General features: G+C 43.8%; 1 protein-coding gene across 1 annotated transcript in view; it reads right to left on the reverse strand.

Annotated features, from left to right (window-relative positions):
• Positions 1 to 9,640: 9,640 nt before the first annotated feature.
• LOC117364619 overlaps positions 9,641 to 23,348 on the reverse strand; it is a 40,012-nt gene continuing 26,304 nt past the window's right edge. Inside the window, exons 6-9 of the mRNA XM_033954003.1 lie at positions 22,366 to 22,528; positions 19,279 to 19,346; positions 14,885 to 14,980; positions 9,641 to 10,063 (exon numbers count right to left, since the gene is read on the reverse strand). Of these exons, the coding sequence (XP_033809894.1) occupies positions 9,791 to 10,063; positions 14,885 to 14,980; positions 19,279 to 19,346; positions 22,366 to 22,528 (600 nt within the window). The 3' untranslated portion in view covers positions 9,641 to 9,790. The remainder of the gene's footprint in view (positions 10,064 to 14,884; positions 14,981 to 19,278; positions 19,347 to 22,365; positions 22,529 to 23,348) is intronic.

The raw sequence follows: 23,348 nt of genomic DNA on the forward strand, positions 1-23,348 counted from the left end.
TCATGCCTTTACAGGGGTGATATGTTAATCATCGGTCTTGGTATGATCACGTGAACAGGGCAGGATTAATTCATTGAGGGCCCCTAGGCACACAAGTACACTGGGCCCCCTGCCCCGCCCCACCCCACCATGCACCCAGGCGGAAGCAGGAAGCTGCGTTAGAGGGAAGCTTTGGGCAACCAGCACCGCTTGCAAAATTACAGTTCCCGTTGCCTTTCTTACCCGCATTGCTTGCTTGTCTTACTTTTCGTCGATTGGGGGGAGGGCCGCGTTGCCAATTGGGGTGGGGCCCGCGTTGCCGATCGGGGGGGGGGGGGCCCCACAATGGCGATCGATGCTGAAGGGGCTCATCGCTGTTTGGAAAAAAACAATGTTGATGCCCTCCTTCATCGGGCCCCCCAGACCATTTCAGGCCCTAGGCACGTGCCTACTTGGCCTATTGGTTACTCCTGCCCTGTACGTGAATATGAATTTTTAAATTCTTTTTTAACAGGCTCAAAAAATGGAAATGTGCTATGATTAGATGAAGGAAAGGCACTTATCTTTTATGCCCGACTGGGAAAGTGAATATATTAGAAAACTTTTCTACCAGAAAATTGGTTATTGTGCGAGTATTTATGGAGGCAGAGCGCCTGATGAAACCTTGAGAGAAACGGTTGGGCAGCCGTCGGGCATAAAAGATAAGTGCCTTTCCTTCATCTAATCATAAGCACATTTCCATTTTTTTGAGCCCGTTAAAAAATAATGGAAAAAAAATTCATATTCACGTGATCATACCAAGACCGATGATGAACACGTCACCCTTGTAAGGGCACGAAAAATCAATTAAGTAGCGCCTTGGCTGTTTGAGGTCTGGTTGTCAAAGCAACTTGGGGCTCCTTTTACGAAGGACTGGATTAGCGCACGCGCTAGCCAAAAAACTACCGCCTGCTCAAGAGGAGGCGGTAGCGGCTAGCGCGCGTGGCATTTTAGCGTGCGCTATTCCGCGCGTTAAGGCCCTAACGTGCCTTCGTAAAAGGAGCCCTTGATATGAGTTTGTTCTCTATTTCACCTCAGTGTACTGACCAGCTTGGTATTTTTCCTTATTAAGTAGCTTCCTTAATCAAAGCCTTCTGTTTGAACTTCTTAGTTGTTTTTCGTAGCGTGTGCTGTCTGTCTGTCTAGATCAGTGTTCTTCAACCACCGGTCCATGGACCAGTGCCGGTCCACAGAAATTTCCTGCCGGTCCACAGGGCCAGCACATGCATCAGGCCCAAAACAGTGTTCTTCAACCACCGGTCCACGGTGCGATCGATGCGGCGTTATCTTCGAGCCAGCTCCCTCTTCCTAACTGATTCAGTGCACAAAGCCACGGGCAGTGGCTCCTACGTGCATCCTGCGCCTGAGCCGGAAGCCTTCTCTCTGACGTTGCAATGTCGGAGGGAAGGCTTCCAGATGAGGCACGGGACGTGCAAGGTGCAATTAGTACTATTATGGGGGCGGGGTATGGGGTGGACATTGGGTAGAGATGGGCGGGGTCTGGCCTATGACTTAGCCCCGTGTTTTTCAACCGATGCTCGGTCCACAAAATAATTCTTTTATTTCTGCTGGTCTATAGGTGTAAAAAGGTTGAAAAACACTGGTCTAGATTGTAAACTCCGCAGGGCAGGGTCTCTCCTTGGTGTGTTTTTGTCTACCTCTGTGTATTAGTATAACAAATCGTTGCAATGAAAGAGACCTGCCACCTGTCTGGGGCTCTAGCCATGTGTACTTTGTGGATGCCAGAGGAACACAGCGATACCATAGAATGCAGTTTTTCCTTCAGTTTCTTAGATCTTGTGTAACACTTTACAGCAGAAATGTGGTTCATTTGAAAAATGTTCTCCGTTGTCTCTCGTTAGTAGAAGCCTATTTTCAGACAGTCTTTTTACCTACCTTTGTTCATTCTAGTGGCATATTTTCCATTCACAATGTATGAATAGAAGAAAAATGCTCTTTTAATGGGCTTTTCGTAAAGCAAAACCTATTGTATCTTGATTGCATTATCTCCGAAGCACAAAAATAAAGAAAAATGGGTCCCACCATGTGACCTGGATTTAACAGGGGATCTGAGACCAGCCTTTCCTCCAAGATATACAAATATGGAATGTTTCAAGCCCCCCCCCCTCCTTACCCAACTGTTTAATGGTTTACACCTCTGTGCCCCCTTCGACCTCCTCACTGGTACGAGCAGCATGAAACCCCTTTTATAACAGAACTTGACACAGAAAGAAAAACGTCTGACACAATCCTTTGGAATTAAACTGGCCGCCGCTTCGCTTATTTCAAAGTAAATTGGAATTGAATAATATAAATGCTTGAGAATGTAAAATAATATAAGCTGCCTGCCACAACAGATGGAAAGCCTGCTTTGTGCTCAGCTGGGCTTGTTGGGCTGGCATTGCTCTGGCTAAAACCCACCAAACAAAGGCCTAATTGTTACCTCCTGGTGAAAATTAAAGCCCTGAACTTAAAGCGCTCTTTAAAACTCATATATTTTGCATGTGTACACCCCCGCTTTCTTTTTGCTATGACAAAACAACTTGGGCATAAAGCTGCCAAATTAAAATTCTGAACAATCACCCTTCAATTGAGGGCTGGGTGGGAGGGTGAGCAACCTCTGAGAAACATAGAAACATGATGGCAGATAAAGGCCAAACGGCAGTTCTCTCCTCCTCTTCCTATTGGCTAAGACTCTTAACATTTGCATCTCCTTTCCCTATAGGCTAAGGCTCATTACACTTGCATTGCGATGTCATAGAACTTTATGGTTATAGAAACATGATGGCAGATAAAGGCCAAATGGCCCATCTGCAGCATCCACTATCTCCTCCTCTCCCTATTGGCTAAGGCTCTTCACATTTGCATCTCCTCTTCCTATAGGCTAAGACTCTTTACACCTGCATTGTGAGGTCATAGAGTTTTATGGTTATAGAAACATGATGGCAGATAAAGGCCAAATGGCCCATCCGCAGCATCCACTATCTCCTCCTCTCCCTATTGTCTAAGGCTCTTGACATTTGCATCTCCTCTTCCTATAGGCTAAGGCTGTTTACACCTTCATTGTGATGTCATAGAACTTTATGGTTATAGAAACATTGTAACATGTTGGCAGATAAAGGCCAAATGCTGCCCATCCGCAGTAACCATTATCTCGTTCTCTCTCTGAGAGATCCCACGTGCCTATCCCAGGCCCTCTTGAATTCAGACACAGTCTCTGTCTCCACCACCTCTTTCGGGAGATGGTTCCACACATCTACCACCCTTATAGAAACATGATAGCAGAGGAACAGAAGAAGCCTGATCCTGTCCTCCTCCTCAAGAACTGAATTGCTCAGCCAGGACAGCTGGTTTTCCCGCTGCACCAAATTCAAAAATAAACTACCCAACTAGAATCTCTGGCAGAGCTGGTTCTACCTTTGGGTCAGGTGAAGCCCTGACCCAGGGTGCCAAAAGGTGCAAAAAATCCCAGTCCGGTCTACCTTCATACTTCTAGAAGGAGCGATGCTAGACTAGGAGTTTGGCAGCCTTTATCATCAGTATGCTGAGCCAGTGCCTCACATGGTCCAGCAGGAGGGAGAGGCTTGAGAGAGCGGGGGAGATACTGGATCATGGGGATGAGAGAGATTAGCCTATTGTGGTGGAGTCCCTTGAGCCAACCCTAATCTCTGGCATGATGACAATGTAGCCTCAAGGTAAGGTTATTCTACAGCCTCACTCTCCCCCCCCCCCCCCTCCGCCACCGCCATTCTCTTTCCCAGCCAGAACAGCTAGGTTCAAGTTCAAGTTTAATAAATTTTGATTTTTACGCAATATCCAATATTTCAATGCGTATTACATATTTCTAATATATAGAAAAAAGGCAGGGATGACAAATACAAATAAGATAAAATAATACATACTAATCATTTTTGTTCTATTACAAATTAATACAAACTGGAACAATTGGGTAATGGGTAGAATTACAATTTATAGAAAAAAAGAAACATTTAAGGTTTGCACACAAGGAAGGGGTCATTTAAGAAAGAATATAATAAAAATTGATTAAAAATGCTTTAATTATTTTAAAATCTTTCAGGATATGAAGATAATGTTTGGATTGGTTAATCAGTTTAAATATTAATGGCCTTTTAAAGGAAAAGAAAAATAAGAAGAGTAAGATTAGAAAAACGCTTATAATTTCAAATTGACGTCCTATTCGTTTAATTCTTTGGGGACTAGGTGTTATGTTTATTAGAATGTTCTGTCTATATATTAAATGCATCTTTATAAACCACGTTTAAATTTGTCTAATGATGATTCGTTACGTAAATAGATTGGCAAATTATTCCATTGTTGAGGGGCTAGTACTGAAAAAATGGTTGCTCTTCTGGTCCCAATTATTTTCAAAGAAGGGATAGTTAATAAATTTTGTTGCGTCGATCTTAGTGTCTTAAGTGAGGAGTAAGGCATTAGTAGTCGATCCAAGAATAACGGCTCATGTGATTGTTGAATTTTGAATGTTAGGCGTATCCTTGAGCCGACCATAGCCCCCAAATCGTTGGCTGGCAAGAGGTTCCATATCCCCGGTTAATTTGTGTGCCCAATAAGTCCATTGGCCTCTGTTCAAATATTGATGTAAATGATATCTTTTTTGTTTGATACCTAGGGGTTTTTTTTTATACCTAGCACTGTTGCCTTCTACTCTCACACTGGTGACAGGTTCTCCTTATGAAGAAGAGAGGTTTAACAAACAGACGCCATACTTTGAACTTCAGCCAGCCCTTCCTATTTGACTATGCACAGGCTGAACTGAATTTAATATGTAAACAATACTTGTATTTGCTTAGCAGGTCATTTTCCGTAACCTATTGCTCTTGTGGCCAGGAAACAAACAGTAAATCTCTCTGCTGTATTTTTAGAAAGTACTTTCTGCCTTTTATATTCTGCAAGAATGAGCCTCAAAGTAGAGAATGACACGGGGACAAATTTTTCCCCCATCCCCGCAGGAACTCAATTTCCCCATCCCGTCTCGTGAGTTTTTGTCGCTGTCCCTGTCTCTGCCCCATTCCTGTAATCTCTGCCTTAACCGCACAAGCTTCGGACACTTATAATTTTAAAGTGTTTGAGGCTTGTGCAGATGAGGATGGAGCAGGGACAGGAAAAGAACTTGTGGGGACGGGGCGGCAAAATGAGTTCTCCCGGGGACGGGGAAAATTTTGCCCTGTGTCATTCTCTACCTCAAAGACCCTTAAAAACAACAGAGTAGCCCAGAGAGAGCAAGAGAGCGCAGATGCAGCAGAGGATTAAACCAGGGTGGTGGGTTCCAGGTTTCAGGCAGCTATCCTCTGCTTATTCAATGGAGAGCAGGGCTCATGGACAGATAATCCAAGGCACTTAATAGCCTTAGACATCTGAACCAATCAGGGCCATTGGCCCCTCCCTGTGGATCACATGAAGCACTGGGGAGGGGAAGGCCCATCATTTAGACAGGCAGGCCTGAAGCAGGAGCCTGAGAGTGGGCTTCCAGCTTCCAATGTTTAAAAAAGGTAAGAGAAGGTTCGGGGGGGGGGGGGGGCATTCAGTGGCAGGAGGGAATGGGCATCCTTCCTGCCATTTTTGGGACATTCTGAGGGGTGGGAGGGCATCTGGTGGCAGGAGGGAGTGGGCATTCCTCCTGCTATTTGTTTTGGATTTGGGGGGACAGTGGTTCAGGGGTGCCTGTCTCAGAGGGACCACATTTGTCAGGGATCGTTAGGGAGGGCCATAATTGGCGGTGGGGGACTTTTTTCATTTTTTTATGGGGCAGATATTTTGCGTGTGTAACAGTTACCAACAGGTCTAGACAATTCAGTTTTTACGATCCCTAAAACGCCCAATTTTTTTAAATTTTTTTTTAAGTAACCAAGTAATGTTAGTGCATTAATCGCTTGGCTATTTTGCATGGGGTTTTAGCTAATTTGCATGGCCGGATCAGAAAATGGGTGATCGTGAGGAAAAATATGTGGTGGGCCGTTCATGATTGAAGGACAAAACATTTTTTAATAGACAAAAGAATGCATTTGGAAATGGTCACAACCGTGAGAATACTTCCCAATGAAATCTGAAGGTGGGTTGTAGGGATGGATATCAGCAGTATCATGGACATCCTCCTTCTCCCAACATGGGAAATATTTAGTGGCTTTCCTTCAGCTCATTAGAATCCAAAATGGCCCCAGCTTAAAAATTATTGAAGACCACAGGACTAGTGTGCAACTTTGCATATTAAACATCAAATTGGGCATGTAAGTTTATAGAATTAGGGAGAATCTGCCTAATAACTTATCAAGCCTGCCCCGTTAGTCTCTGTGTTGACCCTATTCGGTCGCCAGGCATCTCCTTCCATTACCATTGTCCTCTGTATCTGTGCCAGGAGTGTTTGAATTCTTTCATAGCTTTGAGAAACATTCCTCTGCAAATCTGAAAAGTTTCTGTCTGATTCATCTCAATAATCCAGTCATCATCAGGACATTTGACCTGGCATATATTTTAACTTTTATTAATTAGTGGAAAAATACAGAATTATATTCAAAGTTGAACAACAAGAAGCTTCCCTGTTCTGATAGGAAACCATATAATTTATAGAATTAAGGCTATACATTAAAAAAAAAATGAATACAACCTTCATTTAGATATTTTTATGTTTCTTTGGACTACTGTACATTTTCAGCTATCACGGTGCAATTATTTGCAGTTATAAAAACAGCATGAGGAGAAGTTGAAATAATTAGCGACCACATTTCTCTGTGCACAAGCGATGAACATAAGAATTGCCGCTAGTGATCTATCGTGCCCAGCAGTCCGCTCACGCAGCGGCCCCTAGGTCAAAGACCAGTGCTCTAAATGAGCCCAGCCTCACCTGTGTACTTTCCAGTTGAGCAGGAATGTGTCCAACTTTGTCTTGAATCCCTGGAGGGTGTTTTCCCCTATAACAGCCTCCGGAAGAGCGTTCCAGTTTTCTACCACTCTCTGGGTTAAGAAGAACTTCCTTACATTTGTACGGAATCTATCCCCTTTTAACTTTAGAGAGTGCCCTCTCGTTCTCCCTACCTTGGAGAGGGTGAACAACCTGTCCTTATCTACTAAGTCTATTCCCTTCAGTATTTTGAATGTTTCGATCATGTCCCCTCTCAATCTCCTCTTTTCGAGAGAAGAGGGACTTATAATGTAGACCACAGATCAGGATTCTGTGCTTTATTCTTTGTGGACAGCTAAGTATTTTTTCTGCTTTATTGATGCACTTAGGAAACAAAAACCAGATCCATCCATCCAAATCAGAAAATTTGCTAATATACTTTTTTCCTTAAAATGGAATTCATGACATGAGAGAGAGAGAGAGTATATGTGTGTATTTCTCTAATTAATAGTTAGAGAATAAAATTTAAACTTATATCCAGCATTCAGTTGTGTCAGGTGTTATGATAATTCAATATAATGAGTGGAAAAATTCTTATAGGCATCTATTTTCTCTATACCATATAGCTCCTTATCTTTAAAAAGATCTTCAGATTTATTTATGCTTTGGAATTATGTTTACAAAAAGCTTTTCACTAAAAAGACTGATTTATAATAAGCTCCTAGCCATCCTGGGCTGTAATATTTCCAAAGCAGACTGGCAGGTGGCCAGTCTGAGCCTGTCTAACACTGAAAATAACAAAGAAGGCATTTTCTAAACTTCCTCAGCATCCCCAGGAAGCAGCCACCTCAGCCATACAGTCATCCAAAGTGACATCCCCTGTCCCCAGTTCATTCTGCATAATTTGGGTTAGCTGGTCCAATCAGACACTGAACTGTGTGATGCCACTTGTGGCTATTTAAGTTCTTCCTTGAGAACCAGAAAAATTGCAGGGTGTCGCTCAAAGAATCAAGCAAGGATAACATAACTTGGGCTTCAAAAAAGGCTAAACGGAGGCTTATATTTAGATCTTAGAATCATTCTAGGATGGTAAAGGGAGTGTATTGTTTAAAATATTTTTGTAGGTTCAAATTAGAGAATGTCACGAGGACAAAATTTTCCCTGTCCCCGCGGGAACTCATTTTCCCATCCCATCCCCTCGAGTTCTTTTCCTGCCCCTGCCCCATCCCTGCAAGCTCCGTCCTTATCTACACAAGCCTCAAACACTTTCAAATCATAAGTAGCAACATTCTAGAGCTCAGATTGTGATGTCATAATGCCTCATTCCACCTAAGCTCCGTCCTCATCTGCACGAGCCTCAAACACTTGAAAATCCTAAGTAGTAATATTCTAGAGCTCATATTGTGATGTCATAATGCCTCATTCCACCAATGCCTAAGCTCCGTCCTCATCTGCACAAGCCTCAACCACTTATTTAAAATCCTAAGTAGCAACATTCTAGAGCTCAGATTGTGATGTCATAATGATGTCACCAGTGCCTAAGCTCCGTCTTCATCCGCACAAGCCTCAAACACTTTAAAATCATAAGTAGCAACATTCTAGAGCTCAGATTGTGATGTCATAATGCCTCATTCCACCAATGCCTAAGCTCCGTCCTCATCTGCATGAGCCTCAAACACTTTAAAATCCTAAGCAGTAACATTCTAGAGCTCATATTGTGATGTCATAATGCCTCATTCCACCAATGCCTAAGCTCCGTCCTCATCTGCACAAGCCTCAACCACTTATTTAAAATCCTAAGTAGCAACATTCTAGAGCTCAGATTGTGATGTTATAATGCCTCATTCCACCAATGCCTAAGCTCCGCCCTCACCTGCACAAGCCTAAAACACTTGAAAATCCTAAGTAGCAACGTTCTAGAGCTCAGATTGTGATGTCATAATGCCTCATTCTACCAATGCCTAAGCTCCGTCCTCATCTGCACAAGCCTCAAACACTTTAAAATCATAAGTGTTCAAGGCTTGTGCAGTTAAGGCAGAGCTTACAGGAATGGGGCATGGACAGGGACAGGGATGGGACAGGGAAATTGAATTCCTGCAGAGATGGGGGAAAATTTGCCCTTGTGTCATTCTCTAGTTCAACCCATGATAACGTGAGCTATTGGCCACCAGATTTTCTGCACCATGCTGCTACCCCTTGAAAGGAGACAACCTTAGGAAAATCAAAGGTCTAGATTTGTGAACCGTGTGTATAAATTTTCAGTGCATTTAAAAATGTGAAAAGCACTATTAATTTTGATGTCAGCCCCTATGACCATCTGATTATCAGAACTGCCCAGATTATAGCACTGAGCAGTCATAAAAGGTGCCTTCATTTCCTATCCCCCTCTTCCTCTTCCTCCTCCCTCTCCCCCCAGGTTTATTGATCTTTCTTCTTTCTATTGGCTTTTAAATAGCACCCAAGCGAGGACACCATACTCCAAATTACATGCAGATACAATGAATGTCTGCCCCAGAAAGGCTGTAGTCTCTATGGATAGCTGAGGGAGTGGGAGAGGAAGTGACCCTCCCAAAAGACTAGTGAGATTGGCAGAAGTGATCCAACAATCATCCTTTCATTCTAAGCCGATGAGTCGGGCCTCTCCCAACAGAACCTCCTGTTTCCCACCAGGCCCACTATTTCCACTTTCATTTGCACTGATCTGATTTAGAAAAAAAAAAAAAAAAAGATTTAAAATGTAACTGATTGACAGGACACGACAACTACCAGACGTCTGTTTTAAATCCGTAGAAGTAAAAACGTTCAATTTGCACAGGACGGCAACTGGGTTCAGGCCTGTCGCCGTAACGACATGCGGTCTGGCAAAGCGCCGGCCGACGAAGGCTTCCTTTCGGCTCCCTAAACCCACTGAAGGGCCGGGAGCCGAGCGCTCAGGATCACCAGCGCAGCGCAGATGAGGAGTTTGATCAGTGACCCACCCTTCCTACACCCCGCACCATTGAAGTGGACTTTCCCGTCCAGTTTTAAGCAGCTGGCAGCGGTGGTGGCGTTACAGCACTCCTGGTAGCAGTTCGTGGTGGATGCGCTGGTGCAGACGGGGCTGCCGGTCCTGCATTTGCTGCTGCAGCCGCCAGTATAGGACACCTGAGACCCAGCAAATTTCTTTATCATCTAAGCAGAAAAGAAAAATAAAACAATTAATGCATATTGGTCCCACAAGTTGTGGGCCACAACCCCGGTATGTGTCACGTAAAGAAAACTTGTATTGAAAAATCTGGCACTGTAACTATGGCAAATTCAACCTGTAAACTGTCCATGTGTGTCAAATGGTGACGGGACAAAAGCGCGTGAGACACCAGCGTGCTAACAATCGAGCGCAGACAATTCGGTGCAAGACACCAGCGCGCCGCGTAAAAAATTACTTTTAAAGAGCTTCGACGGAGGGTGTGCGGGGAATCCCCCCCACCCTTTACTTCATACTGTTTGCGCTGCTGTTGGGGAGGGCATGGAGGGTGCAACCCCCCACATTATAGAGAAAACGGAACTTTTCCCTAAAAAATTTGGAAAAAGTTCAGTTTTCTCTATAATGGAGGGTTCCAACCCCCCCCCCAAAGGCAGCGCGAACAGTATGAAGTAATCTAGGGGGAGTTTCCCACGCACACCCCGCTTCGGAGCTCTTTAAAAGTAAGTTTTCCAGCGGCGCACTGGTGTCTTGCGCCGAATTGTTGGCGCGCTGGTATCTCGCACGCGAATGACTATGAACCGTGTCAAATTAGGATATAACTTATACTGAAAATCTTGCGCCATATGGACTTTAGCAAATTGTAACCTGTAAACTGTATATCACGTCTATTAATATTAGACCCCTAGTATGTGCTAAGTTAAGATAATAACTTGTAATGTAAACCTGTACTGTAATTATGGCAAATCTAATGTTTAACGCGATAGAAAACAAATTAAAAGGGTCTTTTACTAAGGCGCATTAACCGATTTAGCATGCTACATGATGACGCATCCATAGAATATAATGGACACGTTAGCATTTAGCGCGTGATAAATCGGTTAGCACGCCTTACTAAAAGACCCCCTAAATAAATAGAGTTCCAAGTAATTTACTTTCCTGTCTGCCATCACCCTGCTTCATCTATATATATAAAATCGGAGGTATGTATGTGTGTATGTGTGTGTGTATGTGTGTATGTGTTGCGATCACGCAAAAACGGCTTGACCGATTTGAACGAAACTTGGTATGCAGATCCCTCACTACCTGGGATGATATGTTCTGGGGGTCTCGCGGCCCACCTGCACACATGGGCGGAGCTACAAACAGAAAATCAGATTTCACCCATTCATGTCAATGGAAAAAATGTAAAAAGCTGCCAACACAAAAACGGCTTGCCCGATTTGAACGAAACTTGGTATGCTGATCCCTCACTACCTGGGGTGATATGTTCTGTGGGTCTCATGGCCCACCTGCACACGTGGGCGGAGCTACAAACAGAAAATCTGATTTCACTTATTCAAGTCAATGGAAAAAATGTAAAAAGCTGTGGGACCGATTTGAACGAAACTTGGTATGCAGATCCCTCACTACCTGGGGTGATATGTTCTGGGGGTCTCGCGGCCCACCTGCACACGTGGGCGGAGCTACAAACAGAAAATCATATTTCACCCATTCAAGTCAATGCAAAAAATGTAAAAAGCTGTGGGACCGATTTGAACGCAAATTGGTATGCAGATCCCTCACTACCTGGGGTGATATGTTCTGGTGGTCTCGCGGCCCACCTGCACACATGGGCGGAGCTACAAACAGAAAATCAGATTTCACCCATTCAAGTCAATGGAAATAATGTAAAAAGCTGTGGGACCGATTTGAACGAAACTTGGTATGCAGATCCCTCACTACCTGGGGTGATATGTTCTGGGGGTCTCGCGGCCCACCTGCACACGTGGGCGGAGCTACAAACAGAAAATCTGATTTCACCCATTCATGTCAATGGAAAAAATGTAAAAAGCTGTGGGATCTCCAGTTATTTTACTTAGCAACCTTGACCCACCAAAACTTTGCAATGGCACAAGGCTTTGTGTAAAGAGGTTACTGTCCAATGTAATTGAAGCGACTATCTTAACCGGAAAGGGACAAGGTGAAACCGTATTTATCCCGCGGATACCACTTATTCCAACAGATCTTCCTTTTCAGTTTAAGAGATTGCAAATTCCAGTGAGACTTGCATTCTCTATCACAATCAACAAATCACAAGGACAGACTATTACATACTGTGGAGTGGATTTAAGATCCCCCTGTTTTTCCCATGGACAACTCTATGTTGCTTGCTCAAGGGTGGGTTCACCCAAGAATGTATATGTTCTTGCTCCTGGAGGTGAAACTAAAAATGTTGTTTATAATCAAGTTTTGTGTTAGTAATATTTCACATTATTATTTGAATATTGTACTTTTTATAAAGCTGTAAAAAAATAATTTATTTCACCACTATAAAGTATCTTTTTTTGAATCCATTTACAGTGTTATTGCTATAATTAGATACCCATGCAACGCCGGGGCATCAGCTAGTGTACTTATAAAACACTCTCTTGCATTAAGAATCTCTTTATAAAGGCGATTAATAAATATGTATTATGTAAAATAGAACATGTTACTATGCCAGATCAGGGCTGCTGCTCTTCAGCCTGCTTCCCTCCCACCCACCCCCACAATCATCCCAACATCACCCCTCCAGGATAATCTAGGTAATATTGCCATTTGAAAATTATCCACCCCCTCTACTACTTGCGAAAGCATCCCCTGCTTCTGCCTCAGTGGCTGTCAGGTACAAGGTCAGGGGGAGGGCCTCGGCTTGGGGTGGATAGTGGGGCCCACTGGAAAGGGTTGCCAGATTTTCCTTTTTAAAGCAGTCTGTGGTAATGGTTCCTGCCCAAGTTAATCCATGCGTTGAAACCATTTGAGCCACGCTAATGCTTTGTGCATCGGCCCCTGTCTGCCTCCTTTTCGCCTTTTTCTTCCTGCTCCTTCCTTCCTTTTCAATCTCTCCCTCGTCAAATGTCCCTCTCAGCTCCCTCAGCTTTTTATCCTTTGATCTCCCCTTAACCCATTCCCCTTCCACTCTATCCTTCAACACACCCCGCTCCCACCGCAGACATAGGTTGGGGTGGGCATGAGGGAGTGGTGCCCCTCATATGTAGCGGATGCAAATGCTATATCAGTTCCCTTTACTCCACTACGTTTCTAATATGACTTTCTTACCTTTACCTCACTCCCCCCTCCCCCCCCCCCAAATAAGCAGATGATCACTATTCAGTGTAAACGAAAGGATTCTTAAGGCACTGTTTCTCATCTCGGTCCTGGAGTTCCCCCTTTCCAGTCAGGTTTTCAGGATATCCACAATGAATGAGCATGAAAGGAATTTGTGTATAACGGAGGCAGTGTATGCAAATCAAGTTCATGCATCTTCATTGTGGATATCCTGAAAACCTGACAGGCAAGCCCCCCACTACAGGACCGAGATGAGAAACGCTGTCTTAGGGCATGGCCCACACTGAACAGCAGCTCGGGACAACTGGAAACTTAACGCTGTGCAATCAGGTCAGGGATGGGGAGGAGTTTCATTTCAAGGATTCTTAATGTTTACTTCATGAGTTTCCCTATGACTGATTTTGTCCACTTAGAGCAAGTATAGTATAAGTACTTATAAGTACGTATTTACAAGTGCGTACTTATAAATACGTATTTACAAGTGCGTACTTATAAATACGTATTTACAAGTGCGTACTTATAAGTACGTATTTACAAGTGCGTACTTATAAGTATGTATTTACAAGTGCGTACTTATAAATACGTATTTACAAGTGTGTACTTATAGTACGTATTTACAAGTGCGTACTTATAAATACGTATTTACAAGTGCGTACTTATAAGAGCGTACTTATAAGAACGTACTTACAAGTGCGTACTTACAAGTGTGTACTTATAAGTACATGCTTACAAGTACGTACTTACAGGGTGCTTATGATTTATGGGTGGATTCTTAATGTTTACTTCATGAGTTTCTCTATGACTGGTTTTGTCCACTTAGAGCAAGTATAGTATAAGTACTTATAAGTACATATTTACAAGTGCGTACTTATAAGTACGTATTTACAAGTGCGTATTTACAAGTGCGTACTTATAAGTGCGTACTTACAAGTGCGTACTTATAAGTACGTATTTACAAGTGCGTACTTATAAGTACGTATTTACAAGTGCGTACTTATAAGTACGTATTTACATGTGCATACTTATAAATACGTATTTACAAGTGCGTATTTACAAGTGCATACTTATAAGTACGTATTTACATGTGCGTACTTATAAATACGTATTTACAAGTGCGTATTTACAAGTGCGTACTTATAAGAACGTACTTACAAGTGCGTACTTACAAGTGTGTACTTATAAGTACATGCTTCCAAGTACGTACTTACAGGGTGCTTATGATTTATGGGTGGATTCTTAATGTTTACTTCATGAGTTTCCCTATGACTGATTTTGTCCACTTAGAGCAAATATAGTATAAGTACTTATAAGTACGTATTTACAAGTGCGTACTTATAAGTACATATTTACAAGTGCGTACTTATAAGTACCTATTTACAAGTGCGTACTTATAAGTACGTACTTACAAGTGTGTACTTATAAGTACATGCTTACAAGTACGTACTTACAGGGTGCTTATGATTTATGCTTTGTGTTTCTCCTGCTTTATTGTACGTTACTATATAAAATTTCAATAAAATTTTGGAACTGAAAAAAAAAAAAGGTCAGGACGGGTCTAATTTTATCCAAGCTGCTGCCTAAAGAATATTGTGTCGCCAAAACATTTACAGCGGAAATGGTTCCACTGACGCTTAACGTTTGCAGACTTCCCAGCTAGTCCTAGGAATCTTTCCTCAGACCTGCAGTAGCCTTGATTGGCAGGAAGAACCATTGTACTGTACCTCACAGTAATTAAACCCCATCCTGCACCCTTGCGTGCTGGTGTGGGTTTTGTAGCAGTCCACTCCGCTGCACGCAAAATTCCTGCATTTCTTCCCCTAGAAAGCAAAGGCAGAGATTTGAAGACGATCCCCTGAAGAAAGTAATCAATATCACAGAAATGTTGAAATGAGAACCTTTTCCTCTCATGGGCTGGGTGTATCCTGGAGTTTAATATGCGTGCATCTAGGAATGTGCTTTGCACGGGGGCTTTTATTGATATTATTTACAGTTTCCAAGTTATCCAGTTCCAGGAGGGATACTTTACATCAGATCCTGGTACATTATGGGACCGGCAGATGTGATTTTGATAGGTAGAATCAGGGACCTCAAATGCCACACCGGTTCGGAATTTAAGTTGAAAAGCAGGACTGGCTCAAAGTCACCGTCTTGGAACTGGATGACATTTTCTTCTGAGTGTCATTTACTCAGGATCTGGACAGGGACTTCATAGAAGGAGAAAGCAGAGCCTTAACCTCAGCGCGAGAGAAGCCATGTTGTAATGGTGTACCAACCCTTAAGGGCAATAGGCCATCCCCTGACTCCATCACAGTTACAAGGGGGTTGCTTTACTAAGCTGAAAAATTTTGTGGAGCTTTCGCAGGTTGTGCACTAATGCAAAGAATAAACGGCTCTTATTAGGAGATGCTTAGTGCTCTCGTGTTAACTCTGCGTTATCCAGTTTCCACACATTAATCACAATATGTTAACCAGATAATGCACTTTCCACCCATGACATATCCCCTCTGAAAACCAGTTTCAAGAACTAGGGCAGGGGTAGGGAACTCCGGTCCTCGAGAGCCGTATTCCAGTCGGGTTTTCAGGATATCCCTAATGAATATGCATGAGATCTATTTGCATGCACTGCTTTCAATGCATATTCATTGGGGAAATCCTGAAAACCCGACTGGAATATGGCTCTCAAGGACCGGAGTTTCATACCCCTGAGCTAGGGGATAGATTCACTAAGCATACCAATCGGTTTGCACCCGATTTTCCTCCGACCCAATTCACTAACCTCTGTGCCGATCCGATTCTGATCCGTGCACTCAAATGAGGGGAAATGGCATGCAAAGTAGGCAGGGACGGGATTCACTAACCAAATCTGGGACACCGACTGGGCTGGCCAATCAACAGAAGAAGTGACTGCTGGGGACCAGTCGCACACGTCCCTGCCGACTCTCCTGCTCCATTGCCGCCTTGCTTTCTGCCCCAATCTTCCAGCCCCAATCTTCCAGCCCTGCTCCCTGTCCCGAGCTCTGCCCCACCTCTCCTGCCCCAATCTCTGCTCCGAATCTCCTGCCCCGATCTTCCAGCCCTGCTCTCTGCCCCGACTCTCCTGCCTTGATCTTCCAGCCCTGAGCTCTGCCCCGTCTCTCCTGCTACGATTTCTGCTCTGAATCTCCTGCCCCGATCTTCCAGCCCAGATCTTCCAGCCCTGCTCTCTGCCCCGACTCTCCTGCCTTGATCTTCCAGCCCTGAGCTCTGCCCTGCCTCTCCTGCCTCGATCTCTGCTCCGAATCTCCTGCCCCAATCTTCCAGCCCTGATCTTCCAGCCCTACTCTCTGCCCTGACTCTCCTGCCTTGATCTTCCAGCCCTGCTCTCTGCCCCAAGCGCTGCTCCGCCTCTCCTGCCCCAATCTCTGCTCCGAATCTCCTGCCCCAATCTTCCAGCCCTGCTCTCTGCCCCAACTCTCCTGCCCCGATCTCTGCTCCGATTCTCCTGCCCTGACTTGAGCCCATTAAAACTGCGTGCTCGCAAGTAAAAAGTTTTAAAAAAAACCCCCAAAAAAACGGACATCAAACACATGCACAGACCATCTACAGGCAAAGTAGATGCTCTGTGCATGCGTCTCCGATCGCCCCCATTTGAATACAGGCCCGTTGGGAATCGGTCGGCCTGCGTCGGATCGGACATGGAGCGGACTGACTCAGCCAGGTTAATGAATCTAAGCCTAGGTAACATGTGGGTGAAGCACCTCAAAATGCTTTAACACTTTATGCCAGCGGTCTCCAATCATTTTTAAGTCGGGGTCACTTTGGATCCAAATGAGCTGAAGAAGAGCCACCAGCCATCGTCCCATGAGAAGACTCATGTCAACAAGGCATCCAGAGGCGTATCAAGGGTGAGAGGTGCTGGGGGCGGTGGTGCCCCTCCTCCACCCTCATCTCCCACCCACCCCCACTCCTTCCCTGATACCCCCTGCCGCATGCACACCCCTTTCCCTTCCCACGTATCTCTAGTTTTTCACCGCCGCGAGCAACAAGAACTTCAACGGGCTCCTCGTGACCCCGTTGTCTCTCCCGCCTACGTCACTTCCTACGCATGGCACCCGGAAGTGGCATCAGCGGGAGAGATGACACGGTCAGGAGGAACACATTAAAGCTGTTGCTCCTGACGGTGAGGTGCAAGGGAAGGGAAGGAAGGGGCGCGAGCGTAGCAAGGGGAGGAGTGGAGTGGGAAGGGGTGGAGCGGATGCTCTTGCCCAAGGTGGACCGCCCCCCTCTTACTATGCCACTGATGGCATCTATCTCACCAGTCTGTCTTCCAATTTTTCACTAGGGTATCCTCAAAGAGGTAGAGACATTTCCAAATACATTCTCTTTATTTATTTTAGAAATGCCTCGTCCGTCAAGTCCGCAGCTCCTCCCCTAACCCACTTCCCTCTTTCTGTCATGAGTTTGGGTAGCGGAGCAGAGGATAGCAGAAAATAAAGCCAGAATGATGATGAGGCCCCCCCAAGAGGCGTCAAGGGGTTGCCATTGGCCCATGGGCCTTGCGTTGAAGACCACTGTTTTATGTAGTAGCATGTTAGCATGTGCCTTTTAGTAAACTGGCCCCATGGAGAATATCACCCATAATTCCAAAAATTCAATTCAATTTTTTTTTTTAATCAGGTCACTTCCCATAGTTAGATTTATCCATGTCATCCTGAATGCATGGCATCATGATATATGGTGCATATTTATTTATGCACTATCATAGAAATTCTTTTGCTAAACTGTGGCAAAATCTGGGCTTTGCCTTAGCATGAGCTAACACATGACTCTCCCATGCAGAAGGCCTAGATTTATCATGGCATAAAAGTTAGGGCATGTAAATAAAAGTGAGCCAAGTAGAGGACATTCAAGACATTGTGACATCACTGAGGTTGGCTCTTAGGCATTGGTAGAATGAGGCTTTATGACATCACAATATCAAAAGTGAGCCACATATAGAACAGTCAAGCCATTGTGATATCACTAATGAGGTTGGCTCTTATTGGTGGAATGAGGCATTATGACATCACAATCTCAGCTCTGGTCACCCGAAACTCTTCACACTAATGTAACATGGGCAACTGTTAAGATGGATTATTTTACTTCTAATGCGTATTATTTTAGCACAGGTCCTATTTTATACAATGAGACCTAGTTACTGCTGGTAAAGTAACAAGTTTCAAATTTATTACATACTTATTATTCTGCCCATCGATAATACCATCTGGGCGGCTTACAGACTAGATAGAAATAAAGATTAAGTCTGAAATGACCAACAAGACAAGGGAAGGAAGGAGGGGAGAACTACAATATTCTTGACAGAATAACTTTACCCCTGAGAGTCCCATGGGGACAGAGTGACATTCTATAAAACCAGACCTCTGTATTAACTATGTGTGATTATTCAGTAATTTCCATTTCAGACCTGCTGGGTTTGCTGATTAAAAATATTTTTTCATGCATTGCAAAGTAAAACCGAATGAATACAGTATATAGATGGTTCTTTTCTTATACCTTGCAGGATTATCTCAGGAGCTATTAGTGAGATAATCAAATCTAGCAAAGGCTTTGCCAAGTGACGGCAGCTCCTGAAAGGGTTGTCCAGTAGTAGAGAATGGCACGGGGATAAATTTTTCCCCGTCCCCACGGGAACTCATTTTTTCATCACGGCAAGTTCTTTTCCTGCCCCATTCCCGCAAGCTCCATCCTTATCTGCACAAGCCTGAAACACTTTAAAATCACAAGTAGCAACATTCTAGAGCTCCGATTGTGATGTCATAATGCCTCATTCCACCAATGCCTAAGCTCCGTCCTCATCTGCACAAGCCTCAAACACTTTAAAATCCTAAGTAACAACATTCTAGAACTCAGATTGTGATGTCATAATGCCTCATTCCACCAATGCCTAAGCTCCGTCCTCATCTGCACAAGCCTCAAACACTTTAAAATCATAAGTGTTCGAGGCTTGTACAGTTAAGGAAGAGCTTACAGGAATGGGGCAGGAACAGGGACAACGTCGAATCTCCAGCAGCTCAACATTCCATTGCATTTTTAAAATCAAAAGACTGCTTTATTAAAGAAGGTTAACAATACTTACATTTAAGGCTACAGTGGTGGTAGTAGTGGTGGTGGTGGTGGTGGTGGTAGTGGGCGCCATGGTTGTCGCTGTGCCATCGAGAACAGACAGCAAACAAAGCAGGTTAGACAAACACACTATACCATATAACAATATTATTAAGCCAGTTCAAGAGGAATGGATGTTGCGTTTCACATTGCTGGTTAAAGGTTATATAGCCCTCAGGGTCTTTTTTTAAAGATTTTTTTTATTTTTATAAATTTACATTTAAATATCAAGCATAAACTTGAACAGAAAGCAAAATTTAAGCCAAGAACTTGTTACGAAGAAAATGCAACTTTTGGGGCTCCTTTTATGAAGCCGCGTTAGCGGCTTTAGCGCACGTGACTTTTAATCACGCGCTAACCCCTGCGCTAGCCGAAAAACTACCGCCTGCTCAAGAGGAGGCGGTAGCGGCTAGCGCTTCCGGCAGTTTAGTGTGCGCTAATACGCGTGTCAAACCGCTAACGCGGCTTCGTAAATGGAGCCCTTAACAAAGTACTAAAATAATATGCTTAAATTTCAACGCAAGTCCTCCATTTATCAGATCCAAAACGTAACAAAAAGTGAGATTTTAATAGGTAACTATATAAGAAGAATAACAAGACTAATTTAACTGAACTCAGGAATGTCCCGTCATGTTCTCCTTTTGTCTAGGGCAGGGGTCCCCAAAGTCCCTCCTTGAGGGCCAAATCCAGTCGGGTTTTCAGGATTTCCCCAATGAATAAGCATGAGATCTATTTGCATGCACTGCTTTCAATGCATATTCATTGCGGAAATCCTGAAAACCCAACTGGAATACGGCTCTTGAGGACCGGAGTTCCCTACCCCTGCCCTAGATCCTTCAGAAATGCAGGAAGCACCCCCCCCCCAAAAAAAAAAAAAAAAGTGCCTGCCTGGCAATATTCCGAAATAGAGGCCAGGAAATAAAGAATTGCAAAAGGTTTGAGAAGCATTTCTGGAAGGGCAGGCGACTTACTGTATACCAGTGGTTCCCAAACCTGTCCTGGGGGACCCCCAGCCAGTCAGGTTTTCAAGATATCCCTAATGAATATGCATGAGAGAGATTTGCATACCTGTCACTTCCATTATATGCAAATCTCTCTCATGCATATTCATTAGGGATATCTTGAAAACCTGACTGATTGGGGGTTCCCCAGGACAGGTTTGGGAACCACTGCTGTATACTAAGTGCAAAAAAGACTTTGTAAACTAAACTAAGCTAAACTAAAGATTAAGTTTATATACCGCATCCTCTCTATAAAGATAGAGCTCAGCACAGTTTACATTCAAGCAGGGTTCTCAAAGTCCCTCCTCGAGGGCCGCAATCCAGTTGGGTTTTCAGGATTTCCCCAATGAATATGCATGAGGTCTATGTGCATGCACTGCTTTCAATACATATTCATTGGGGAAATCCTGAAAACCCGACTGGATTCCGGCCCTCGCGGACCGGAGTTGCTCATCCCTGCTCTAGATTTCCCCAATGAATATGCATGAGATCTATTTGCATGCACTGCTTTCAATGCATATTCATTGGGCAAATCCTGAAAACCCGACTGGTTTCCGGCCTTCGAGGACCGGAGTTGCCCACCCTTTCTCTAGACCAGGGGTCCTCAAAGTCCCTCCTTGAGGGCCGAATACAGTGGGGTTTTCAGTATTTCCCCACTGAATATGCATGAGATCTATGTGCATGCACTGCTTTCAATGCATATTCATTGGGGAAATCCTGAAAACCCGACTGGATTCGGCCCTCAAGGAGGGACTTTGGGACTTTGGAAGCTCTTATCCTTTTCCTTTTCCAGTCATGATAACGACAGGAACATTGTCAGCCAGAAAGGTTCACAGAAAACGTATTTTTGTGAAGAACAATGCACACTACATTTGCATGGATGACGCAAGTAAAACGTCGCTCCTAAGGCTAACACGCCAGGTTTTAACAGTAAAAATTCTCTACGACGCCTCTGGGTATCTCTGGCCAAGTCTACTTACTGTGCCTGTAATGATGGTCGCTAAACCGGTTCTAGCCGGTTTAGCGTGCCAGTATTTTACCGCCCGATTATCAGAATGGCTCACCGTGGTCTCTTCCGAGCTTCCTAGCAGACTCCGACTCTGCCATGCAAATTTAGTACAACGAGATCATTACTAGTAAAATGGGCTCATTAATATTTAAACAAGCACTCCGGGCGATTCTCCATCGTTGCCGGGTGATTCACCAAATGAAGTGTCGGCTTTTAATGGCCTATAATTACCAGCTGGTCCGGGGGTGCCAGTACTGTGAAAAGCGCTTCTCGAGTACATGTTTCTGGCTGTGGCTCATGATTAAAAAAAATTTAAAAACACACTATTCACATAAATTATAGGCATAAAGTCATGGGAAAATCAAAACTCAAAAGCATGTGTATTAGAGGTGTGTATTAAATGCGTGCCTTATGCGCATTTGTTGAAAGCCAATGATTGCACCTCCCCCTCCATACAATAGCGCTGGCGCACCTATGATTGACACGGCGATGTAGCATTGCTGATAGTTCTCCGCCCCTCCTATTCACCCATGCCTCTCTCCGTGGACTATTCCGCTCGTGTGTCGATCGCTATCACCAGCGACTGATCTCATGTAAATTTGGTGAAGCTCTGCAACTTTCATTTGCATGCATGGTTCTTTGAGAATGACTTGACTTTTTTGAATCATTAGATTTATGGCCGCTACAGCAACCCGTCAGCTTTTACCGGCGATATCAAAGAATCCGGCCCTTAGTGTGAATAATCAGCTTCGTTGTTCCCTAGGGTCCTGAATGCATCCATCATTCTTTGTTAAACCCTTGAGTGCATTCTGCCTTATGATTCTGTGCAATATTTTAGGGTTTTTTTAAATTTACTGTGGGAGCCGTTGTCCAAACAATGGGGCGGAGGGAGTGGTAGAGCCTCCGAAATCTCTTAAACTGCTCCTGCACATGTCAACATCCATAGTAAAACGAACCCTAGCATTTCCCATTAAGAGAGGAAAGGTGCAAAGGCTTTTGCATACAGTTTGATTGGTTTTGGAGGAGGGAGTTGTAGTCGTAATTTTATTACCGAAATAGGCGGTCCGGCTGAGTTTCAGGCAGAGGGATGTGTTGCAGCACTCCACAGTACACATGTTCTGCATGGTACCATTCAAACACAGGCTGCTACTGTTACTGGAAGCACATTGAGAGCTGCATCTGGCTTGGTAATGAGATCCATTGTGCTGGTAAAGCTAAAATCAATATGTATTAAAAGAAAAAAAAAAAAATCAAACAAAACAAAAAGAAGACACAGATCAGATCTCTTCAAGAACTCAACTTTAGGAAAGCAATAAAAACATACCTCTTCGCCTAACTAAAGGGCCAACCTCAAAAAGTTTTCTCTGATCTCTCTCCGCCAACAACCACCAGCTGGCAACCCCCTGGTTCAACCTTCTGTAATGTTTCTCCAAAAATTCCCTATGAACGTCCTTGGTTACTGTACTGCCCAGCTTTGCCCTTTATGACTGTACTGTATAATATAGTATTGTATTTTATCAACAAATGTACTGTCCAATGTAACTTTTGTGAATGTTGGCTTGAGCTCCTGGGAGGACGGGATAGAAATTGAAAAAAATAAATAACTTTCCTGCCTAAGGCCAATAGATTACAAAGCATATATAAGTCATGGTTTAACAACATGAAAATATATTATACATAAGTGCTCAGGCCATTGAGCACTGTTATATTATGCATAATATATTTTCATGTTATTAAACTAGGTATTTAATTATTTACTCCCATTATTGTTTGGATCCAATAGATTACAAATATTAATGTATATTAGTTCAGTGGTTCCCAACCCTGTTCTGGAGGACCACCAGGCCAATCAGGTGTTCAGGCTAGCCCTAATGAATATGCATGAGAGAGATTTGCATATAATGGACGTGCCAGGCATGCAAATCTGCTCCATGCATATTCATGGAGGAATTCATTCCTGCTACCAACCTAATTAGGAGGCCTCTTGGGTTGGGAGTTGCCAGCTACCCACAGTAAAGGCCCTGGCTTCAATAC

Source organism: Geotrypetes seraphini, chromosome 8, assembly GCF_902459505.1.
Source record: "Geotrypetes seraphini chromosome 8, aGeoSer1.1, whole genome shotgun sequence".
Lineage (NCBI taxonomy): Eukaryota > Metazoa > Chordata > Amphibia > Gymnophiona > Dermophiidae > Geotrypetes > Geotrypetes seraphini.